General features: G+C 40.2%; 2 protein-coding genes across 2 annotated transcripts in view; one reads left to right on the top strand and one right to left on the bottom strand.

Moving 5' to 3' along the window:
• Window positions 1–214: 214 nt before the first annotated feature.
• The window catches only part of jhy (junctional cadherin complex regulator), a 93,625-nt gene continuing 69,071 nt past the window's right edge, over window positions 215–24,768 (bottom strand). Inside the window, exons 8-10 of the mRNA XM_061898032.1 lie at window positions 14,953–15,039; window positions 5,924–6,052; window positions 215–2,073 (exon numbers count right to left, since the gene is read on the bottom strand). Of these exons, the coding sequence (XP_061754016.1) occupies window positions 1,870–2,073; window positions 5,924–6,052; window positions 14,953–15,039 (420 nt within the window). The 3' untranslated portion in view covers window positions 215–1,869. The remainder of the gene's footprint in view (window positions 2,074–5,923; window positions 6,053–14,952; window positions 15,040–24,768) is intronic.
• On the top strand, window positions 11,295–13,069 carry LOC133550630 (uncharacterized). Its single transcript, XM_061896556.1, has 5 exons — window positions 11,295–11,388; window positions 11,748–11,882; window positions 11,966–12,105; window positions 12,423–12,542; window positions 12,716–13,069. The coding sequence occupies exons 1-5, from the start codon at window positions 11,295–11,297 to the stop codon at window positions 13,067–13,069; spliced, it is 843 nt and encodes a 280-aa protein (XP_061752540.1).

Below are 24,768 nucleotides of genomic sequence, written 5' to 3'. Positions count from 1 at the left end.
TATATCTTCACACTTCGTTATATTTTTTATGTGTTTTCAGCTTAATTTATACCACCCCCCCCAAAAAAAATACTTAATTAACCCTGTCAATATCCATATTATATATATATTTGTGTTTGTGTTCTTTCTATTCATACCAAATTCAAGCATTTTAGCTTTGCTTAAAAAAAAAAACAAGTCTGTTTTTATCAAACCAAATGTTTAATTTGTTCAGTTACCCACAATGTTTATGGTGACAGTTGTCTCAGCTCTCACTCATCAAATTTACGAGCTTCAGAGCGCACCTAAATATGATCCACATCCACCTCTTTTTTAGACTGTACATATATTGGCAGAAGTAGGTGTACTCATTGAAACAATCCACACAAGCGTTTGTGTTCATTGCCTTCCCGGGAACAGTTCGAGATGCTACCTCAGTAGAAGCATTTAAGTCTCACCTTAAAACTCATCTGTATACTTTAGCCTTTAAATAGACCTCCTTTTTAGACCAGTTGATCTGCCGCTTCTTTTCTTTTTTCTCCTATGTCCCCCCCCCCCTCCCTTGTGGAGGGGGTCCGGTCCGATGACCATGGATGAAGTACTGGCTGTCCAGAGTCGAGACCCAGGATGGACCGCTCGTCGGGACCCAGGATGGACCGCTCGTCGGGACCCAGGATGGACCGCTCGCCTGTGTATCGGTTGGGGACATCTCTACGCTGCTGATCCGCTTACGCTTGGGATGGTTTCCTGTGGACGGGACTCTCGCTGCTGTCTTGGATCCGCTTTGAACTGAACTCTCGCGGCTGTGTTGGAGCCACTATGGATTGAACTTTCGCAGTATCATGTTAGACCCACTCGACATCCATTGCTTTCGGTCCCCTAGAGGGGGGGGTTGCCCACATTTGAGGTCCTCTCCAAGGTTTCTCATAGTCAGCATTGTCACTGGCGTCCCACTTGATGTGAATTCTCCCTGCCCACTGGGTGTGAGTTTTTCTTGCCCTTTTGTGGGTTCTTCCGAGGATGTCGTAGTCGTAATGTTTTGTACAGTCCTTTGAGACATTTGTGATTTAGGGCTATATAAATAAAAATTGATTGATTGATTGATTGATTCACAAATTTTACACAATACAGTGTCTTTAACTTGGCTTACAGTCACCTGAAGTCATCTTCTTTGGTGCGTGGCAGTCGTTTAGTGGTGGCGGTTTTCAGTTCCGTGCGGCGGCTGTTTCCTTTTTCAACGGCCATGACAATAGTCTTCAAGCATTTCAACGTGTCTCTATAACGACGGTGAGTCCATAACGCTAAATGGCTGACTGAATGATTGTGTCAGTCAGTTTGATTCAATGTGAGCAGTTTTATTTGTCTGATGTGACGAGGCTAAATTAATTGGTGGCATGTGAAGCTCGTTAACGCGGAAAAATCCATAAATTAGCTGCAGCATTGTATAAAGCGCATGGTTCAAGCCTGTGGAAAAATGTAGTGGAAATGATGGTAATTTTGGACAGCTCACACAATTTTCTTAGAATTATCCTTATTCCAAAGTGAGATATTGCAAGAAGCTCCCAAGTGAGGGGATCGGACTATTGTCTTAAATGCTCTTCTTTTGGAGTTCCTAGCTGAAGGGACAGGACAAATTTTAGTGCTTCATGCAATTCTAGAATTATTGTGGTTGCAGGAGGATCAAATACATATATAACCAGACCCAATACAATTAAAATCATAAGATTCTGTTAATATTGTGTCTGTAAAATACACCTACCATAAAGTTATGAACTTGTCATGTCTTTCTGTGGGGGACAAGGGATCAAAAACCCCTTTACATTCATTAGGTGTTAATTGCAGCCATAACTAACTCCAGCTTGTCTTCGAGAAGATGATTTGCAGATGACCTCAAGTAGCTTGCACTTTTCTGAAGACTGCATCCTTTTCTTCTTGGTGGCGTTTCATCAGAAGATCCACTGTGGCCAGTTGTGCAATGTCCCAGTCTTTGAAGGAAGTAGTGTGTCCGGTAGACCCTCCTGACTGTTGATTGCGACTTGATTTTGACTGTGGCTGAACGAGTGGCTTAGCTATGGTCTTAGCATACTCCAAAGCCTTAGAGTGACACAGAGAAACATCACAACATGCAGAGTTTCTTATGAATCCATAATTATCCACAACTATTACACTTAAACATTGATATCCAACAAGGTAATGCGACTTTATGATCAGCATATTTATATAGCTATTGTCAAAATACAAACATTTTAACATTCAGTACTAAATTTCAAACAATAATTAAAATTCCCATCATTTGAATTTGGACGATTCTGAGATAGGCTCCAGCACCCCCCGGGACCCCGAAAGGGACAAGAGGTACAAACTGGATTAATGGATGGATGGTTCTGATTCCGGGTCCTCGATTTTTGAGTATTTAACAAACAGGGTCAAATATTTACTCTGAATTCCTCACAAGGCTACTTTCAACCATTATTTACATTCCAGATTATGTTGTTTACATTCTGCCATGAAGTGGTTCCACCTAGACTTCTTAAAGTTTACTATGCACTTATTTCTTGTGTTGTTTCCAGCTAAGTGGCTAGCTTAGCGATTAGCATGCCTGCTCGATGCCAACAAATACATCATTAATACCATCCATGAACATTTGCAAATCCGTAATACATAGGCCAGACTCTTTTTTGGAGACTTGTCCTTAGCATTCAACCTCACGTCCTGGCTAACAAAACTCTCGTCTTATTTCCACTTGAACGACCAGCTCATGCTGTATTTCCTGGATTTCCTCAGTGTATGTAAACAACATTTTCTCCGACATATAACACACCTCAACTGACTCCCCGCAAGGTTGTGTGCTTTCAACGTTGCCGTTCATCTAATCTACACCGATGACTGCAGATCCACACATCCATCAGAAATATGGTGATGACACTGTCCTCCTGTCCCTGCTGCCAGACTATGCATAGCCGATCTTTATTTGTTGAGGGAAATATTAATTTGTGCAATTGCCTTGATTTTAGTGAGGTAAGTACACGATCATAGTCATGAATGTAATGGTAATAATAAGTGACTTAATAATTTGTGTCGGTGTTTCCATTTTTGGCCTTGGTTTCCTCATTTTTGAGTTGAGCAAAGAATGTTAACTTTGGTGCATCCGTAGTGTGTACATTTCTAGCAACAGGTGTACAGACACCACCGTTATTTGAGGGACTTTGTTGTCCTGAACTTGAATTTTTGATGCTCAAATGCAGACCATACAAGCTCCCTAGGGAGTGATCTGAGGTGTTCTTCACAATAGTTTATACCCACCCCAGTTTTAGTGCTAAGGTAGCCATGGGAAATCTGTGTGCTGCAATTAGTAGGCAACTGAATTGACTGCTTGGGACTTTAATCATACCAACCTCAAGACTGTTCTTTCCAAATTTCACAAAAACATTGCCACCAAAACTAGGGCAAACGGGAACACTGAGTAAAATGCCTGAAGCATACAAGGCATGACAATCACAATGAAGGCCCACCCCTCCGAAATCCCATCATCAGCAGAGCTAAACCTTGTACTAATTTACACTGACACTACAGCCAATGGAACCATATCATCTCAAATGTTTTCTGGATAAGTTTTTCTCCACATTGTGATCACATACTTTTTTTTATGAGACTGTTAGAGTATAAAGCGCACAGGGAAAGTATTCAGTCCTCCACTTTTTATTTACATATGTTATAGCCTTATTCCAAAAATGTGAAAATACATTTTGTCCACACAATTCTACAGACAATATCCCATAACGACTATGTGAAAAGTTTTTTTTTGTTTTTTATTCAAACAAACAAATAAAAACACACCTTTACATAAATATTCACAGCTTTTGCTCAATACTTTGTTGATGTACCTTTATCAGAAATTAAAGCCTCAAGTCTTTGAATACAATGCCACAAGCTTGTCACACCTAACTGTGGGTAGTTTCACCCATTCCTCTTTGCAGCACCTGTCAAGCACCATTAGGTGAGATCGGAAGCGTTGGTTTTTCATCCAGGATGTCTCTGTACTTTGTTGCATTCATCTTAGTCTTGTCAGGGAGGTGAACAAGCACTTGATGGTCACTTTTTCAGAGCTACAGCTATTCTCTGTGGGAGAGGAGAACCTCCCAAATGCACAATCATGTCTGTAGCAATCCGCCAATCCGGCCTGTATGGTATAGTGGCCTGAAAGAAGCCATTTCTAAGCAAAAAGTTTGGCAAAATGCACCTGAAATACTCTCAGACCATGAGAAAGTAAATTCACTGGTCTGATAAGACAAAGATTGAACTCGTTGGCGTGAATGCCCGGTGTCATATTTGAAGGAAACCAGGCACCGCTCCTCACCATCCCTACAGTAAAGCATGGTGGTGGCAGCAGCATGCTGTGGAGGTGTTTTTCAGTGGTAGGAACTGGGAGACTACCGTATTTTTACCGTACACGTCGCACCGGCCGAAAATGCATAATAAAGAAGGAAAAAAACATGCATACGTCGCACTGGAGTATAAGTCGCATTTTTGGGGGAAACTTATTTGATAAAATTCAACACCAAAAATAGACATATTAAAGGCAATTTAAAATAAATAAAGAATAGTGAACAACAGGCTGAATAAGTGTACGTTATATGACGCATAAATAACCAACTGAGAAGGTGCCTGGTATGTTAACGTAACATATTATGGTAAGAGTCATTCAAATAACTATAACATATAGAACATGCTATACGTTTACCAAACAATCTGTCACTCCTAATCGATAAATCCCATGAAATCTTCTTCCCTGATGTCGCTTCTAAACAACTCTACCAACTCCACAAGTATGCGCCGCTTCCTCTTGTCGTTTTATGCTGCATATTTCACTACGTCAAGCTTGTAATCTGCAGTACATAATTTCCCTGTCGATGCCATTTTTGTTCAGCCCTTCTCAGTTTTTATAAGTTACCGCCAACAATGAAATGATCCATTTTAATAGCTACGGCAGTAGCATTTAGCAGTTAGCATCCCATGACCCACAATGCACTTCTGCCATGACCCTTCCCCGCCAAATTATTATTGGTTGACGTGTGTGTGACGATTGCTGACATTTTCGCCATCTCTTCCGCGAATGAGATAAATAATACTATTTCATATTTTACGGTTGTGTGTCAATAATTTCACACATAAGTCCCCCGGCCAAACTATGAAAAAAACTGCGACTTATAATCCAAAAAATACAGTATTCAGAACGGAGGGAAATATCAATGCAGCAAATGTACAGAGAGATTCAGGATGAAAACCAACACTGGAGCTTGAGAGTTGCTGCAAAGAGGAATGGGCGAAACTGCCCAAAGGTAGGTGTGCCAAATTTGCGGCATCATATTCAAAAAGACTTGAAGCTGTAATTGCTGCCAAAGGTGCATCAACAAAGTACTGAAGTAATATTTTTTTTTTTAATTAATTTATAAATGTTTGAAAAATAAACCTTTTTCACAATATCATTATTAGACAGACTTAGACTTCCTTTTATTGTCATTCAAATTTGAACTTTACAGTACAGAAAATAATTACATTTTGTTGCATTAGCTCGTTGTGGTGCAAGACAAAAGAGCAATAAGGTGCAGATATAAATAAATATATTACTGTACAGATAAATATATTGCACTTTTGCATATGCATCCACGTTTATGGATGTATATTATATTCTCTTTATATTCCAGCGAGTTAATCTGTTTTTGGTGGGATTTGAGGGTATTATTATTACGATGCGTTCAAGAGTCTTATGGCCTAAGGGAAGAAGCTGTTACAGAACCTGCGGGTTCTTCTACAGATGCTGCGGAACCTTTTTCTAGGACTTTGTGTAGACGTTTGAGTAATAAGTCTGTGACAAAATGTGGAAAAAGTGAAGCGCTGTGAATACTTTCCAGATGCACTCAGACACAAAAAAAACAATACACACCTTAATCCTGGCAATTCTCTTGTCTTTGACTACTGGATCCTTGGGCATTATGAAAGGTATTTTACTGAGGTTTTTGTTCCTCTCACGGACCACATTTGAATACTGCTTCTGTTGTTTCATCTTCTCAGCCTGGCAATGGTCAAAGGATGGTAAGGAATAAAATAAGAGACATTCACAAGCAAATGATGAAAAAGACAATTAATGAAAAGAAGCATCTCTGTCAAACCCGGTAAGCCATTCAGTTGGCCTATCAACAATTACACATATCATTCACTAAGAGGCTTGGCCCTGGAGAGCTGCAGGCCTCAATTTAGAGTAAATTACTGAAACATGCTCACATTGTACAACAGGGAATTAACAAAAGATATATTGAAGCAAAGGGCACTTAACTTCTTAGAGGGACGCTCATTTGCTTTGTAAATGTAATTGTGTCTAGGAAATAGCATGGGGCCTTTGAATGAGGAACCGAAAACAGTGTCAGTGGGCATACTACAATGGTTTCAGGGTGTAGCCACAAAACAGATTTTTTTTTTCTTTGTGTCATTTGTGCGCTATATTTTTTTAAAGTATAAGGTCATCAGCAAATGTACTACATACTAAGAAAATTTTGCTTAAAGTATTATGTGTGAAAATATCTGAATAGCATGGAATCATTTTGTCAGAAATCTTCAGACCTGTTAGCCAGTGGTGGCGGAAACTCTTTATATTGAGTTGTGTTTTAATCCTACACATCAATATTTACTCGCAGGTCATTGAATGGAGAGCAACAGGATTGTTAAGTTTGTCTTAAAGCAGAGGTGTCAAACTCATTTTAGATCGGGGGCCACATGGGGAAAAATCTACTCCCAAGTGGGCCAGACTGGTAAAATCACGGCATGATAATTTATAAATAAAGACATCTTCAGATCCTTTTCTTTGTTTAGTAATAGAACAAGCATATCCTGAAAATGTATGAATCATAATGTTGTGTTTTCTTTACACTTACATGTTGCGGATAATAATATTCTATGTTTATTTGTCTTTATGTATACTTTCTGAATAAATGATGGTGTTCATTTTCAATCTATTAAGATAAAAAAATGATATCAGAATCAAATTACAAGATGTTATTTATGTAGTTTGCTAATTTTCCTCAACTGGTGCACTAACATGTGTTTTTCTTTTTTTACATATGTAGCATAATCTACAAAGATACAAAGAATTGTTATTGCGACACCCAGTGGACACATTTAAAACAGCAGTTTCTTTCATTCAAAAATATCGGCTCATTTTTATATTTAGCAAACTCAGCCCGCGGGCCAAATAAAACCTGTTCGCGGGCCGTACGTTTGAGACCCATGTCTTAAAGAAATCCTATTATGCAGACCAAACTTTTCTTATCTGTTGGTACTTGTATTTGTGTATTTGGGGTCTCCATAAGTCCCAAAAATGTTTAATTTAACCAAGGAGGCAGAGCAAAGATATTTATAAAACAATCTTGTCTTCTCCTAAACTTGCTCCAAATGATGAGCCATTTGGAATTTGAGATGATTGTAGTTAGGTCAGCGGATATCTCAGTATAATGTAGGGTTCACCCGAAGCACTATCCGCCATTTTAATTCAAGTGTAGTCCAAAGTTGTCGTCAACAAGTTCTTTATTTTCGTCCGTCCTCTTATTTTGCGGCAGACTTGCTTGTACATGTACATTCATGCTTAAATATTCCGCTGTTGTGATTTCTAATAAAAAGTAGCATATATTTCTTACATGTATCTGTCATTAGACTCGACATGAAAGCGCTAAAAAGTACAACATAGCTGACGAGGATGCAGTCGAAGCGCGATTGGCCTGGAGGAGGGTTTCGGCACATAAAAACAAAGACCGCCCATAAAACGGTGCAGAGACAGTCTGAAAGCAGCTTGAAGATGGTTTGTAAAACTAAATGTAACGAAAATTTGGACCAAAACACCACCATGACATGTTATGTAGACCACAAGGAAGTGTTTTAAATGTAGAAAAAAAAAATCATGATATAGCCCCTTTAAAAGACAATTTGCCTCTCGTCAGTGAATGCTCATAGACATTGGTCAAATCTAGCCTGACAGCTCGGTGCCGGACCCAAACTATTTTTCTTACCCCTAAGGCAGGTTTTGGCAACCCGCGGCTCTAGATCATAAGCGCCTGTAGCTTTTCCAAAAATGGATAAAAATGGAAAAATATGAGGGGAAAAAAAATAAATGTTTTGTTTTAAAATGGTTTCTGTATGAAAACAAACATGACACAATTCTTCTTAATTGTTAGAAATCCCACTGTTTGTATTAAACATGATTCACTGATGAGAGTATTTGGCGAGCTGTTTTGTACTTCTAATTTCGGCGGCCTTTAATTTGTTTACATGTACAACTTTCCTTGACGCTGACACACAAAGACATGTTTTATGCCACTCCTTCTTTGTCTCTTTTTGTCCACCAAACTTTTTTATGTTGTGCGTGAATGCACAAAGGTGAGCTTTGTTGATGTTATTGACTTGTTGGGGTGCTAATCATACATATTTGGTCAATGCATGACTCTAAGCTAATCAATCAATTAAAAATGACTTATATAGCCCTAAATCACGAGTTTCTCAAAAGTCATAATCACTGCTAACATGCTATTTAGGCTAGTTGTATGTACATATTGCATCATTATGCCTCATTTGTAGGTATATTTGAGCTAATTTAATTTCCTTTACTTATCTCCTCTGTGTATTTAATTTATATTTACATGTCTCATGACACATCATCTGTATGTAATATTGGCTACATTTCTCATGGTTGATTGTGTGGTGTTACAGACCACAGCAAACGTTACCAAGCTTGCAAAGATTGTAATAAATCCATTAGAAGAAGGCAGCATGCCGTTTCCTTTAACTTGGACACACGCATATATACCTTTGGCCAATCTATGCCAGTAATTTCCAGGAGTTATTTCACACTCTGAGAAGCCTCCGTTTTACTAATGTTTTCCATTGTTGTAAAAATAGGGAGAATAAATATTACATTTCAACATTTCTGTCAATGAAGATTTACGTCAGTCTGCAATACATTCTATTGACAGTAGGCTGTTATAGCTAATATAGACACTTACATCATGTATTGCCTTCATCAAAACACTGAGAAAATACTTAAGTTTTTGCAGCTCCAGACAGATTGTTTTTTGGGTTTTTTTTTTTTTTTATTTTTGACCCGATATGGCTCTTTCAACATTTCGGGTTGCCGACTCCTGCCCTAGGGCAAGTGCACCCAAGAGGGTTGCCAAAAAATATTAGTTTCTCAGATGTGGGCAGTATGGGCCGCAGCTGTATTCAGTTGTAATACACTATTTCACCTCTTGTGGCAGTAATGAATCAGTCAGTTGATTGCATGACATTATTAAACAAGCAGACTGCAGCAAAAGTCAGAGAAAAGTTTCTGAAGCGCAAAAATGATGACCAAAGTGCAGCTGTTAAAGTTAAGATGTATCTCTAGTTATTTTATCAACAGTTTAAAAATAAACATATTTTGTATTTATTTATTACTATATATCCAGTTTGCAAGTATTTGTTTTAGCAGGGCACAATTGAACGTACACAGCAAAAATTGGAGTGTTGAATTTTCAGGGTTAAACATTTCCGTGTTAATTTCAACTCCCAAAGTGTGAATTTAACACATTCTGATTTAAATAGTGTTCAGTGCTTGAGTTATTTGACAGAGTTGATCACTCATGAGTTAGTTTAACTCTGCTGAGATGCAATTAAGCCCCGCCCTGCATTTCACTTCTTCAGTTGGAGGGAAAAGAGACAATAGGAACCATTTCGCTTCTCTCGTGCAGTTCCACAAGGTAAGTGCAATTTAATCAAATTTACTGAAACAGCTACAAATTAATGCTGTGAAATGTAGCATGTACAATAAAACATGTATGGAGAATATGTGTTTTAGCAACTAAGCTTTTTTGTCACCAGTTCTGAACAGCAAAATTGGTCATGCTATTAGCTTGCATTTCTAAGCTAGCAGACAGTAGTAGCAAGTCACTTAAACTTTAAAAATGATAGTAAGCCACTTCCTCAAAGCCATGATAAACAAAGTTTTTACCGTACAAAATCTTATTTCAGGCTGGAACTAACAGTTGTGGGGGCTTTTGTTATTTTGTCCCTCACACTCTAAACTTCAAAAAACTGCAAAAACCTGTGGAGACATGTTTCTCCTGTCCAATTTTGTCTGCGTAGGGATAAGCTCAGTAGTTACCGGTTCATTTATTGCTACTCTTAAAGTTTTGGTGTTATTTATTATCAGGGTATTCACTGGGTCATGGACATATTGTATTAAATATTAAATGAGATTTAATTTAATTTGGTATTTAATTCATACCAGGGCCTTTACAAGCATCTGAATCTGTCTTGACCTAGGAATATATAAATGTAAGAACTGATTGTTAGTTTATTTCTTGATTTGGTACAAATTAATATAGCTGCAGCCTCTCCTCTGTTCTCAAGGGCACAGAAACACACGCACGTCAGTGAGCAGCAGAGCAGAGGTTACGGTGAAATGACAGTAACTGTAACATCAGTTTGACGACATCTAACTGTAAGTACTGTATGTGAAGAAAAACCTCCTTGAGTATTAACATCTGTAAAACCTGCGCAAACATGTGAAATACTTTTTAATCCGTTTGCTCCTCCATCTCTCATTTATCATCTGGCACAGCATGCTAGCTCATCTTTAAGCTGTAGCAAACAATCTAGCAGTCGTTGTCCTTATACTTTCTGTTAACCATAACTCGCCACTGAAATGATTGTGTTAAAAGTTTCTGCTGGCAGAGCCAACCAGCCCTCACTGCCACACAAACAGCTGAGAAAGGAGGAAAGAGATAGGACAGGAAGAATAACAAATGTTTTTTTTTCTTTTTTGCTGTGTTTTTAATCCTATTTTGAAATTATTCAAAGTTGTGACAACAGGAATATGATTAAAATGACTTGTTTCCAGTGAGATATTGTTCAGAGTATATTGTGACTTTTCTGTTGTAGAAATTACTGTTACTGCTCTAACATTTAGTTTTAATTACAATATTCAATTGTGATCCCTTTCAAAATTCTCTCCCTCTCTCTGTCTCATGTATACATAAATATATATATATATATATATATATATATATATATATATATATATATATATATATATATATATATATATATATATATATATACACACATCTATATATATTATAAAGCAATCATTTAGGAATGAAAAAGAAAATTATTGATAGAGGCCCCTGCAAAATATTAACAAATCTTATCCTTTACTGTGACACATTGACCTCTAAACTGTTTTCTTTAAATATTTACTTTCTTTAATATATGTTTTGCATGTCTCAGTGAAGATGCCGGTCCAGGTGAAGTACAACCAACAGCAGAAGTATGTGAAGCTGGATGACGTTGAGGGACAGTTTGACTTTCTCCAATTCCATGAAAAAGGTGTTTCAATTTACTTAATCTTGCCTTAAAAACTGTTTAAAAATAGACCCACTTTCTTTAAAAACCTCATGTTGTATACTCTGGAGTCTTTACATGCCTGAAGCAGATTCCTTTATAAATGGGGATAATTTACTCAACATGTGCGCCACCTAGAATGTAAAGCATTTTATACACAAGAACAGTTAACTGAGAAAAGCCAATACTTAACTTTTAAATTTGGACTTAAGAAGTGTCAGGGTTACTTGAAGGAAAAAATCAGCAGTGGATGACTCCATCTAACTAGAACAGTCATTTGCTGTGAGACAAATGACACTGCACATAATGCACATAAATCACAATTTTCTCATACTGTTTTCCAGTCATTGAGAGATTTTGCCTCCCACCCGATGCAAGCATTATGTACAAGGATGCAACAGGGACAGAAGTTGATGCGGAAATATTCAGCGACCTGGTTGGACAAGGCAATGTGGTGCTGACAATATTCTCAAGCCAGGGTGAGATATAAAATCATGTATTATCAGGCACTCTCTACACTACTGAATAAAATTATCAAATGTTTTTTTTTTTATTCCTTTAGAATTTTCAGACCTGTCCTTGTCCTCTGCATCTGAGATCTCTGACTCTAGCTTCAACTCAAGTGGAACTCTTACCATGGATGAGATCCCTCACAAGAGACAGCAAAAAGAGAATAAGCATCATGCAACATCAGCTAAACAGGTTTGAACAAAGCTTGATTCTCTTGAGTTTTTTTACACATTAAAACAGTTTTTGAGTGTCAAGAATAATTGTTTATCACCATATTTTGCATTTTCATGTTTTTGTTTTTTATCAGTTGATTGAAGCTGTGTTAAAAGACAAGTCTGGCGGTGAAGCAGTACTTCAGGAGTACCAAACAACAGAAACCCTAACAGATATCACAAGACGACAAATGGTCAACATACTGGTGGCTCACATGATTGATAGTCATGGATATGTATGTTTTTACATTCAATTTTTTTGTGCTTGATAACAACATGGCCATTACATGGATCTAGATTAAAAATTTGATATCTCCTATCAGAAACCTCCCCACTAAGGCAGTCAGAGAGGAATATGCTCTTGGCATAGTGACACTGTTCCCGTCTCTCAAGGATCCATACACCAAGAAAGGCTATGTAATTCCTATTTGTATTATTTATATGACTATTTTCATGTCATTCTTGCATCAACATTTATTTCAATAATTGCAATTTTTGGCCCTGATGCTATGTGCATAGCACTGATATGAATTCTATGAGATTTCTCATGAACAAAGTATGACAATGAATTTAATCTTTTTTCATTTCAGGAACACTTCTATGATGCTGCTAGTAGCACAGGATACATTTCTTGGCGTCTGAAAACAGTCCAAAGGAAAATTTGGCGTGGATCTGAGGCGCCACCAAGTAGCTCTTTGAACCTTTCTTCAGGAGGCCCAAAGTTCCAAAGGATTGTCAATGTCGACAGTCAGCTTGATGGGGATGCTTGTCAAGAGGCAGTATCTTTGCTCAACCACACCACAGACAATTCCGTGATTCTCCAGAAGATGAGAGAGACATTTCAGCACCGTCAGAAGCTTGTTAATGACCCAGGTACAAGTGCTGATATCCTCTCCATCTTCCCAAGATTTTTGGATACAAAAGGATTGGTAAGTTTGGAATGAGATGTTTGGAGCAGCCTGACATTTGAAAGTATTTCCTTCGGTGGTAGTTAAATATCTTCTTTCTTAAAGGTGGAGCAAGACTTCATTCTCCTATTTGATAATGAGACATCCTCCAGGCTGCTTCAGAAGTGGGATGTGTTCTTCAAACCAAACATCATAAAAGAGGCTAAGCGACTTACTTCAACACCAGAGTTGCGGCGCTTGTTACAGTCAGCAGAATGTTCCATTGGAAGTGATGAGGCAACATGTGAGTTTTATTTGTTTTTCTTGTTTTAAAGTATCTCCTGTATCTCTGAAAATGTATCTGATATTTGGAATAAATATGAACAGTAGATGGAGGAAATTTGAAAATTTTTGAGTTAATTCTTGTGAATCTTTGTCCTCAGCTTACGACCATGAAATGGCCTCCCTGTTGTTGCTCATACATCTCCTTCCACCACCACCAGGAGGACCGAAGTCTCCAAAAATCAGTGCATGTGATGCCATTGAGAAACTTGTTGTCTTTCATAAGGTAATATTATGAAAGTGATAACTACTTATCATGTGTCATGTTCTTAGCCACATGTGAAAATGAAGGCAGTTAAAAAGTGAATGAAACTTAAATTAAGTCTTAACACTCATTCCTATCTTTGCACTGAGATTGAGAGGATGTTTGAATAATGACTTTAATAATGTTGTTTTTTTGTGGCAGCACAATATTCTGGTGTCTAATACTTAGTTTCCTTATCTCAACCTAAGTCATGCTGCAGTATGGAGGAGCATCTCCGCAACCAGCAGGGTCGGCAGCCATACCTCCTCGCTGTTGGCCGTCAGAAGAGCAAGATCGACAGCTTCTACATCGCCATGGATAAGCATCTCATCCCAGGCCAGGCAAACCGCTCCCTTGGGGCATTTGATGAACTTTTCAAAGCACATTTTGATGAATATAAAGTTGGGCTTGTTGTTTGCAGTGCAATGGAAGAAGACATTCCAGTCTTTTGTCAGATACGTGATATACTTTTGGTTGAAGACCACATTTTTTTTATCATAATCAAGCTATTCACAGATAATTTTGATTGTCATTATCATGCATTCAGGGTATCACAAAGTGAGCAAAGGTTTATAATAAAAATGTCTGAGCTTAAATTTCACAAACCATTTGATATCCAAAGTTCATTTAATGTTTCAGATGAAATTTTGTACATTTTACCTTCATTCATTATGTTTTAGGTCAACTGTATTAATGACTGTGTGGCAAAAATAAATGATTGTTGAAAATGATAATGTTCATTGGAATTCATTTGCATAATTTATTTTAACATTATATTAATGTCAATGAATGACACTTCATGGAGTTAAACTAACACTACCTAAATATAGAAAAGTAACTCAGAGCAGTGTTATCTGTCTAATCATTCAGTGTTATTTTAACTCTGTTTTGTGAGTTAAAGGAAGAACTCTGGCAGAGTGTAAAATGTTCAACTATTTTGAAAGTGTTAATTTAACTCTCGAGAGTGTGGAGCTATATAAACCCTGAAAAAGTGTTAAAATCAACTCTGTGAGAGTTAATTCAACACTGGACTTTTTGCTGTGTAAATGTAATTTTTGTCAGGTTTTTGATTTGCAGTATATTTTAGTTGGTTGGGGTTTTTTTTTTTTTTTGCAATAAGCCTGACCTAATTAAGGGTAATATTGTTAAAGATTAATAATTCAGTGTTATTATTTTGAGTGTACATGAAAAGCTGGGCCCCTTTCTTTCAGGAAGAATGGTTTGAGTGAAAACTTTCTTTTAGTGCATGCCCCTCGATCAGGTACATTCAACAACGACGACCGGTAGGAACTTCTCCCTCCACGATCAGTACTAATCCATATAATATTGAGTCATCAAACGGGATGCTACTTACACACTTTTTAACTGCCATGTAGTCAGGTCCCAGGCCTTGCAGATTCACATCTAGCTTCAACTCCTTGTATTCGTTCAAGCTGTATGCCTGCGAGCACAGAGGAGAATGTTCCAAACCACAATAATGATTAGGCAATATTGTCAACCAAGTAAAACGTTCAGTTCAATTGTGTTCACATTATACGAACGCATAACAAAAGTTATTTCATAGCACTTTCCACACAAAGCAGGCCCAGGACTACATTAGTCTGTGGCCGGAGGATTTCAATACTGTCAACTAAACACAAATTAAACTGTTAATAATAAGAAGTCATTTATAACAAACAATAAGGTTTGACTCTCACAGTTGAAATGTAACCTTACCTTTGTTCAGGGTTGAAATTGACAATTCTTTACTTTTTAAACAGGGTTTGACAAATACCCAGGTCAAAAAATGGTGGTCCAAGAGGAGATTTGAAAGGCTTAAATGATGGGCGTTCCCAGCACTATATAGAGTAAATCATATTACTTTGAGCAATACAATGACTTCATTGTGTTAGATTGTTGTCTTGCGTTGTAGCGGGTTCAGCTGTGCATGACCAAGATTATATACTGAGAGAAGATGATACACCGCACGGTGATGTACAGCGCACGCGATGTCCCACACAAAGTATATTTGCTGTCAGTCCTATCATCTTTTTCTTATCACTTAAAAAAAAGACAGAGGACATGACCTCACTGTCCTCAATGGTAGTTACGGCCATGGTTTTAAATACATGAAAGCAAAATTGTTTGATCCCAAACCAAACCCTATAAAACCTTGCAAATGTCATGCTGCATAAACCACACCACTGCAGAGTTGTTCATTTTTAAGATAAATTATTTTTATGTTCAAAATCACAAGTGAGCTGGGAATTGGACTCCCAACCTTTGAGTTTTATTAGCCTTATCACTTAACACATCTATTCACTTCTCTTTAGGGTTCTGTGGTTTGCTGGCATTATGTTATGGTTTATGGATCCAATTAAACTATCCTATACATATTTCCAATTGCAGGCAGCACGGTGGAGACAGACAACATTCACACCATCCATCCATCCGTTTTCTACCGCTTATTCCCTTTGGGGTCGCAGGGAGCGCAGGTGCCTATCTCAGCTACAATCGGGCGGAAGGTGGGGTACATCCTGGACAAGTCGCCACCTCATCGCAGGGCCAACACAGATAGACAGACAACATTCACAGTCACATTCACACATTAGGGCCAATTTAGTGTTGCCAATCAACCTATCCCCAGGTGCATGTCTTTGGAAGTTGGAAGAAGCCGGAGTACCCGGAGGGAACGCACGCATTCACGGGGAGGACATGCAAAGTCCACACGGAAAGATCCCGAGCGCAGGATTGAACACAGGACCTTTGTATTGTGAGGCAGACGCACTATCACCTCTTTCACCATGCTGCCCATATCCAAATGTAATTAAAAAAATAATTAAAATAAATTACCACTGATAGGTGTGGTGAAATTACTCTCTGCGTTTGACACATCCCCTTGTTCCACCACCCCCTGGGAGGTGAGGGGAGCAGTGAGCAGCAGCAGTGGCCGCGCTCTGAAATAATTTTGGTGATTTAACCCCCAATTCCAATGCCAAGCAGGGAGGTAATTGCTCCCATTTTTATAGTCTTTGGTATGACTCGGCCGGTGTTTGGACTCATGACCTACTGATCTCAGGGCGGGCAATCTAACCACAAATCCACTGAGCAGGCTGTTGAAGATTTTATTTTTGATTTCATGTATTACGCCCTTTTATGGTGCAATAATTAAAATCACAAGTCTGTTCAACTTTAATGTCACAAACATTTTCAATTATATAAGTACCAGTTTGGGTACTGGTATTGGTTAAAATGTAAACGATACCCACCCCTAGTGACAGGCAACACAACCAAATGGGATGAGTGTTTATTGGCCACTTATCGTCATGTTTGGTGTACCTTGGTATAATCCCCAGTCATGCACAATAATACTGACATTGACACCTACAGATATGCTTCAGACATCATATTGCTCCCTGGAAGAAATAAAAATAATAATCATACTACACCAAATACAGCGGAAGCAGATTTTACTGCACTCCCTGCATACGTACTACTATGATAAAGACAGGTGTGCACTGTTGGTATAACTGTTTCTTTGCGGGCTGGCTGTATATGATGTGCATGTGGCCGTGTGGTCACAAAATCCATGAGGTGATTCAAGATAGTAATCGCAGACTATTCAATAAAAAAATATGTTTTATGTCCCACAGTATTGATGAATACGAAGCTGAAATCTCATCAAACATGATGCTAACATGGTCTGAGATTTGTGGGGGTGGAGGTGTCAAGGGGTAAGAGGTAGAAGGGAAACTCCAATATTGTTCTTGGTGGATAACAGATTTAAGCATTTAATCATGTTTAGCAGGCTTTCATGCGTTGGGTTCATCTGAATTAACCCTTTTTTTTAGCACCATTGATCCAAACAAAAGGTCTGCGAGTATTAAAACACACGTAAACTTGATAGCCCACGCAAAGCTGATCTACTAAACTTGTGCGCGGAGGATTGTGTTTCTTAAGGGAGCAAAATATGGAGCACAATCCGTTTAGTGTGTCTGACTCCAGGAATGTGCAGAATAGATGCTGATCATTAAAAAGCCCACAGTACTGGCAGGAGAAAAAATCAAATATAATTATGTAGCACACACTGTGGGATTTATCAAGATTAAAAACTGCAGGCGCTGTTTTGATACTTTATTTAGTACGTCTAGACAGGACGTGCAAACTGGCAGTAGCGCAGAAAAGGCTGTGAGAAAAGAGGGAATTGTGGTAAGAAGACAGCTGGACAGATCGAAAATAATTTATTCCACGTGTGTGTCAACATATGGACTGTCAGAAATAAAAATAATAGACATATCGTCTACTCAGCAACATCATTTTATAATTTTATAGCACAGGACATTGATACAACGTTGATTTTACATATACTGTAATTGTTTCACTCTGCTTGATCTAAAAAGCAAGCTGCTCCTGACCACGACAATTAACGTATTTGAATTGAATTAGTGTTTCTTAAGTTGCCAATTAAAATGACTGTAGTTTCATGCTATTTCTGTTTTCTGCTTTGTCGGACAAAATGAAACATCCTCTAAGAATGGTGATTCCTTCTTATTTGCCAGAGGTTTTACTGCTAACACTTATTATTACATATGGAGAGCAGAGCCATAGAGATAATTGTCCAATGAACATGTCATGCACAACACAAGCATTCTTATTTGGTTCAACAACCCTTGGATCCTCTCTGAAATGATTGTTTGTCAATTAGGTAGATTAAACCTGACCAAGCGGCTTCAAAGCTTGCTTAGCCATCTCTCGTAGTTTGATGCTCACTGACGTATGCCTCTGCTCAAACTACAGCCTGCGGGCCAGATCTGGCCCGTTGTCTCTTTACTCCGGCCCGTCAAATATTAAGACAGAATTGAGAAAATATATGTTTTGAGAATTGCTACAACAAAACTAATACTAAACTTCGATGCACTGACAAAATTGGATGACCAACAACACTGCTCCTACTAAAAGAGAAAGTAAGTGTTAACCCTTTTGTTACGGTACCGGAGCATGACGATTTCCAGGATGCGGAGGAACATCAGGAAACAGCTTGCCAGTGAGAAGAATTATTAATCATATAAATCACCACAAAAACAGGTTGCGCGGTGCCCATGGCATGGAAGACAAGAATGGGTTAGCCAAACAGATGCTAGTCGAAAACAGTAGGAGCAGAAACGGGAGTGTAACGCGTTGCATGAGAGCAAACAAAAGCATCAGACCGATTGAGGCGAAAGGCAGAGCTAAATTGCTCTCTGATTAGTGATTAGTGGGAACAGGTGAGCGTCCCGAACATTAATCAGGGGCAGGTGAAAATAATCAGCACCCATGACAACCAACAAACACAAAACAGGGGTGCTGAAACAGAACTTAAACAATAAGTGAATCAAAACCCATATTGACTGCTGCACATTCCATTCCACATCAGGAAGTAAACGGTGTCCATAACATCACTCAAGTCTCCTGTCCATCATTACAACAAACACAACACAAAGTCCAGGAGGATGCAGTCATCATCGTGAAGCTTACCAACAGAAAATCCAAAATTGTATTGCTGAAATAAAGAAAGAAGCTGAAGGATTGCCACCTCATCACAGGGCCAACATTAGACAGACAACATTCACACTCACATTCACACAATAGGGCCAATTTATTGTAGCCAATCAACCTATCCCCAGGTGCATGTCTTTGGAGGTGGGAAGAAGCCGGAGTACCCAGGGAGAACCCACGCAACATGCAAACTTCACAAAGAAAGATCCCGAGCCCGGGGATTGAACTCAGGACCTTCGTATTGTGAGACACATGCAGTAACCCCTATGCCGTCTTAATGTAATGATAATACTTAATAATAATGCATATATATTCTTTCAAATGCAATTAACTTGTATTTCTCATGTATTTTAACATTGTAATTGGAATGAAAACATTTAAATCTCCAAGTTAAATAAAACTACCATAAATAACAATAAAATATACTTTGTCTATTAGCAAAAGTTTGCACTTGAACAAAAATTACAACCGAAATCAATAAAGTATCTTAAGGAAAAGATTGGGGGCGGGGTGCTCAAATATACATCCATAATAATAATAATAACAATAACAATAATAATAATAATAATAATACATTATATTTGTGAAAGCACTTTCCATTGAACAAACAACCTGAAAGTGCTACAGTGCATTTAAAAAAACAACAAAAGCTAGAACCACAAATAGCTGCCCCCAACGAGTAAAATAAATGGTAAAATAAAATAAAAACGGGCCTAATATCTTGAACAGGTACACATATATCTAAGAAAAGGCTTTTTTTCAAAGAAGGGTTTTTAAGCCTTTTTTAAAAGCATCCACAGTCTCAAATGTGCCCTCAGGTGGTCAGGGTGAGCATTCCACAGACTGGGAGCGGCAGAGAAGAAAGGAAGGAGCTTTGTCTTCGCAGGTTGGAGGAGGTTAGCCTGTCCGGAGCGGAAGTGTCGTGTGGAGGATTTGGGGGTGAGCAGTTCTTTGAGGTAGAGTGAGGCATTTCCACGGAGGCATTAGTGAGTTAGTATGGAGACATTGTATTCAATCCTGAGTGAAACAGGAAGCCAGTGAAGGGATTTGAGAACCGGTGTGATGTGGTCGTATTCCCGCACTCTCATCAGGATCCTAGCAGCACGATTTTGCATGTACTGCAGCTTCTGGATGTTCTTGCTGGTGATCCCGACAAGAAGTGCATTGCTGTAGTCGAGCCTGGAGGAGACAAAGGCGTGGACGAGCCTCTCGGCATCAGAGAGCGTGAGTGAGTTTTGCAATGTTTCTGAGGTGGTAAAAGGAGGTCTTGCACAGTTGTTTTATGTGAGCCTCAAAGGTCAGGTGATGGTCCATTCTAACACCCAGATTAGTGACTGAGGATGAGAGGTGAATGTTGTGGCCGGAGAAGGTGATGCTGGTGATGGTGGATGACTGGGTCTGATGTGGGGTGCCGACTCGAATGGCTTCGGTTTTGGAGCTGTTCAGTTGCAGAAAATTATGTTTCATCCACCCCTTTATCTCCTCCAGGCAGTTGGTAAGTCTGGATGATGGCAGGGCAGCAGAGGGGGTTGGGTTGGTTTTCAGGTAGAGTTGGGTGTCATCGGCATAGTAGTGGAATGATATTCCGTTCTGGCAAACCATTTTCTACCGCTTATCCCTCTCAGGGTCGCGGGGGTGCTGGGGCCTATCCCAGCTGCATTCAGGCAAAAGATGGGACACACCCTGGAAAAGTCACCACTACGTCGCAGGGCCAACGCAGATGAACATAACCATAAATAAAATAGCTAAATAAAGTATTGACAAACAAAGTTGCACTTCAATAATGAACATGTAGGCAGAGGTAGAGTTATATATTACATAACTGACATTAAAGTTATCCCATCCCATCCATTTCCTACCGCTTATTCCCTTTTGGGGTCGCGGGGGGCGCTGGCGCCTATCTCAGCTACAACCGGGTTATGACCTTGTTAAACACTACAGACCCGTGTGTGGTGTTCAAGTCTGTAACCCGTTTTCATGTTTTATTAACAGGGCATATGCAAAACTAAATTAAGTTTGGCAGATTCCGAGTAAGGAACATCCAAATACTTTGCAACATGACGGCACTTTTAGAAATACTAGTTTTATAACAGTATTAAATGTCTTTGGTAATGTATTTAACCACACTTTCTGTGCGTGCACACTATTTTCCACTGTTTTGTTTACACTGACCTGGCTTGTTCACCAAACATGAAGTGAGCGTTGTATTCGCCCACAAACTGGCTTCTCAGTGTTGATAGGCTCATCTTCTTCCAAAGGTTTAAACTGAAATATTCCCACCTTGGTGCGGTGGAATTTGGTTGTGTGACTATTGTGGGGGGGGCGTGGCCTGCGGGCCGGCAGCGAAGCGGGATGTGCCAGGACTGGCTTCGAAATCAGCGACAAGTGCGTAGAAGGCCCACCTGGGCCTGGTTATCTAATCACCTGTCGTTTTGTTTTAAGCAGCAGCCAGGAGGAGAGACATGGTGGAGTTGGAGTTGGAGTTGGGATTACAGTCGGAGTTGGAGTTGGAGTTGGAGTTGGAGCGAGAGCAACAGTGACAGTGACACAGACCTTTGCTGAAAAGCAAAGAAATGGAAAACGCTGAAAATAAACCAGCATTCAACCCTGAAACCTGGGCTCTCATGTCGGTGCTTGGTGGTCAGAAGAACCCACTGGAGACAACCTCCACAACCATTTTATCCATGTTAGCTGCTACATGCTCACTAGTGGCGCTGTGTGATGCTAGTGGGCCAGCTGCACACAGAGTCAAAGACACTTAATGAGGACAAGATAATTCACCCCTTTCTTTTAATTCCACTAAGGTACAAACACACAAAGTCGACCAATACTGCGACAAAGTAAAAAGAAGAAGAATCTTGATAAACATCTTTAACCTAATTTAAATAAAATTAGATATTCTAATTCATCTCATAGGTAAACCATAAATAACATAACTGTTTATTTATGAAAACTATAATTATTGTTTATTTATGTATTTAATAATTATTTACTTACTCATTGTTTATTCATTTATTTATTTACTCTTTTTTTTATTCACTGTTGTGTTACAAATAGAGTACAAACTAATGGGTTAAAACTGATATTATATGAAAAGGGGTAGGATTAAATAAACGCTGCATCTTTTTACTCCTTTACGGACATGCATTTATTAGACAAATGGAATTATGTGATGTATTACATTGTAATTGTATGCAAGTTCAAAATAAACGGACACCAACCAACCAACCCGTACAAACTGCAGATCGATGTAAAATAGCTGGGAATTTATACCGATATTTCATAGAATGAATGTTTGGTACTTGTGTGTGTTCAAATGTGTTAATAAATGTAAATTGTTTAAAAAATATAAATATACACAAAAAATACATTTAACACTGAGCTCTGTTGTCCAGTAGTCATCTTGTTTTCCTACACCTCTGTGTCTCATGTGCAAGTACTGTACTGTACTTTTTTATTATATGGAAGACTTTGCATGCAGGCGCACTTTCGAGATGTTAGATGGCAGTAGCTTTGGAGGTAGCGAAGGGGTGTATGTAAGCGAAGAATGTGGAGAACATTCAGTTCCCACACGTGTTGAGTGATAGAAATTACAAAGTAAGACGGCTCTGTTTGTGTCTTAAAGGAGCTGTTTGCAACTTCTACACAGTTACATTTTTCAAAGAAAAAAATGTAACAAACACCACCGGCTAACTTGTGCTACCATTAGTGGTTTAACAGAACACTTGTCACTTCCTGCCAAGTAGAAAGGACCATCCATCCATCCATCCATCCATCATCTTCCGCTTATCCGAGGTCGGGTCGCGGGGGCAGCAGCCTAAGCAGGGAAGCCCAGACTTCCCTCTCACCAGCCACTTCGTCTAGCTCTTCCCGGGGGATCCCGAGGCGTTCCCAGGCCAGCCGGGAGACATAGTCTTCCCAACGTGTCCTGGGTCTTCCCCGTGGCCTCCTGCCGACTGAACGTGCCCTAAACACCTCCCTAGGGAGGCGTTCGGGTGGCATCCTGACCAGATGCCCGAGCCACCTCATCTGGCTCCTCTCGATGTGGAGAAGCAGCGGCTTTACTTTGAGTTCCTCCCGGATGGCAGAGCTTCTCACCCTATCTCTAAGGGAGAGCCCCGCCAACCGGCGGAGGAAACTCATTTCGGCCGCTTGTACCCGTGATCTTATCCTTTCGGTCATGACCCAAAGCTCATGACCACAGGTGAGGATGGGAACGTAGATCGACCGGTAAATTGAGAGCTTTGCCTTCCGGCTTAGCTCCTTCTTCCCCACAACGGATCGATACAACGTTCGCATTACTGAAGACGCCGCACCGATCCGCCTGTCGATCTCACGATCCACTCTTCCCCCACTCGTGAACAAAACTCCTAGGTACTTGAACTCCTCCACTTGGGGCAGGGTCTCCTCCCCAACCCGGAGATGGCACTCCACCCTTTTCCGGGCGAGAACCATGGACTCGGACTTGGAGGTGCTGATTCTCATTCCGGTTGCTTCACACTCGGCTGCGAACCGATCTAGTGAGAGCTGAAAATCCCGGCCAGATGAAGCCATCAGGACCACATCATCTGCAAAAAGCAGAGACCCAATCCCGCGGCCACCAAACCGGAACCCCTCAACGCCTTGACTGCGCCTAGAGATTCTGTCCATAAAAGTTATGAACAGAATCGGTGACAAAGGACAGCCTTGGCGGAGTCCAACCCTCACTGGAAACGTGTCCGACTTACTGCCAGCAATGCGGACCAAGCTCTGACACTGATCATACAGGGAGCGGACCGCCACAATAAGACAGTCCGGTACCCCATACTCTCTGAGCACTCCCCACAGGACTTCCCGAGGGACACGGTCGAATGCCTTCTCCAAGTCCACAAAGCACATGTAGACTGGTTGGGCAAACTCCCATGCACCCTCAAGAACCCTGCCGAGAGTAAAGAGCTGGTCCACAGTTCCACGACCAGGACGAAAACCACATTGTTCCTCCTGGATCCGAGGTTCAACTATCCGGCGTAGCCTCCTCTCCAAGTACACCTGAATAAACCTTACCGGGAAGGCTGAGGAGTGTGATCCCACGATAGTTGGAACACACCCTCCGGTCCCCCTTCTTAAAGAGAGGGACCACCACCCCGGTCTGCCAATCCAGAGGTACCGCCCCCGATGTCCACGCGATGCTGCAGAGTCTTGTCAACCAAGACAGCCCCACAGCATCCAGAGCCTTAAGGAACTCCGGGCGGATCTCATCTACCCCCGGGGCCTTGCCGCCGAGGAGCTTTTTGACTACCTCAGCAACCTCATCCCCAGAAATAGGAGAGTCCACCACAGATTCCCCGGGCACCGCTTCCTCAAAGGAAGGCGTGTTGGTGGGATTGAGGAGATCTTCGAAGTATTCCTTCCACCGATCCACAACATCCGCAGTCGAAGTCACCAGAACACCATCTGCACCATACACGGTGTTGATAGTGCACTGCTTCCCCTTCCTGAGGCGGCGTATGGTGGTCCAGAATCGCTTCGAAGCCGTCCGGAAGTCGTTTTCCTTGGCTTCCCCGAACTCTTCCCATGTCCGAGTTTTTGCCTCCGCGACCGCTAAAGCTGCACACCGCTTGGCCCGTCGGTACCCGTCCACTGCCTCCGGAGTCCTATGAGCCAAAAGAACCCGATA

The sequence above is a fragment of the Nerophis ophidion genome, linkage group LG04, assembly GCF_033978795.1.
Source record: "Nerophis ophidion isolate RoL-2023_Sa linkage group LG04, RoL_Noph_v1.0, whole genome shotgun sequence".
NCBI lineage: Eukaryota > Metazoa > Chordata > Actinopteri > Syngnathiformes > Syngnathidae > Nerophis > Nerophis ophidion.
The sequence above is the reverse complement of the archived record's forward strand: the minus strand, read 5'-3'. Positions and strand labels throughout refer to the sequence as shown.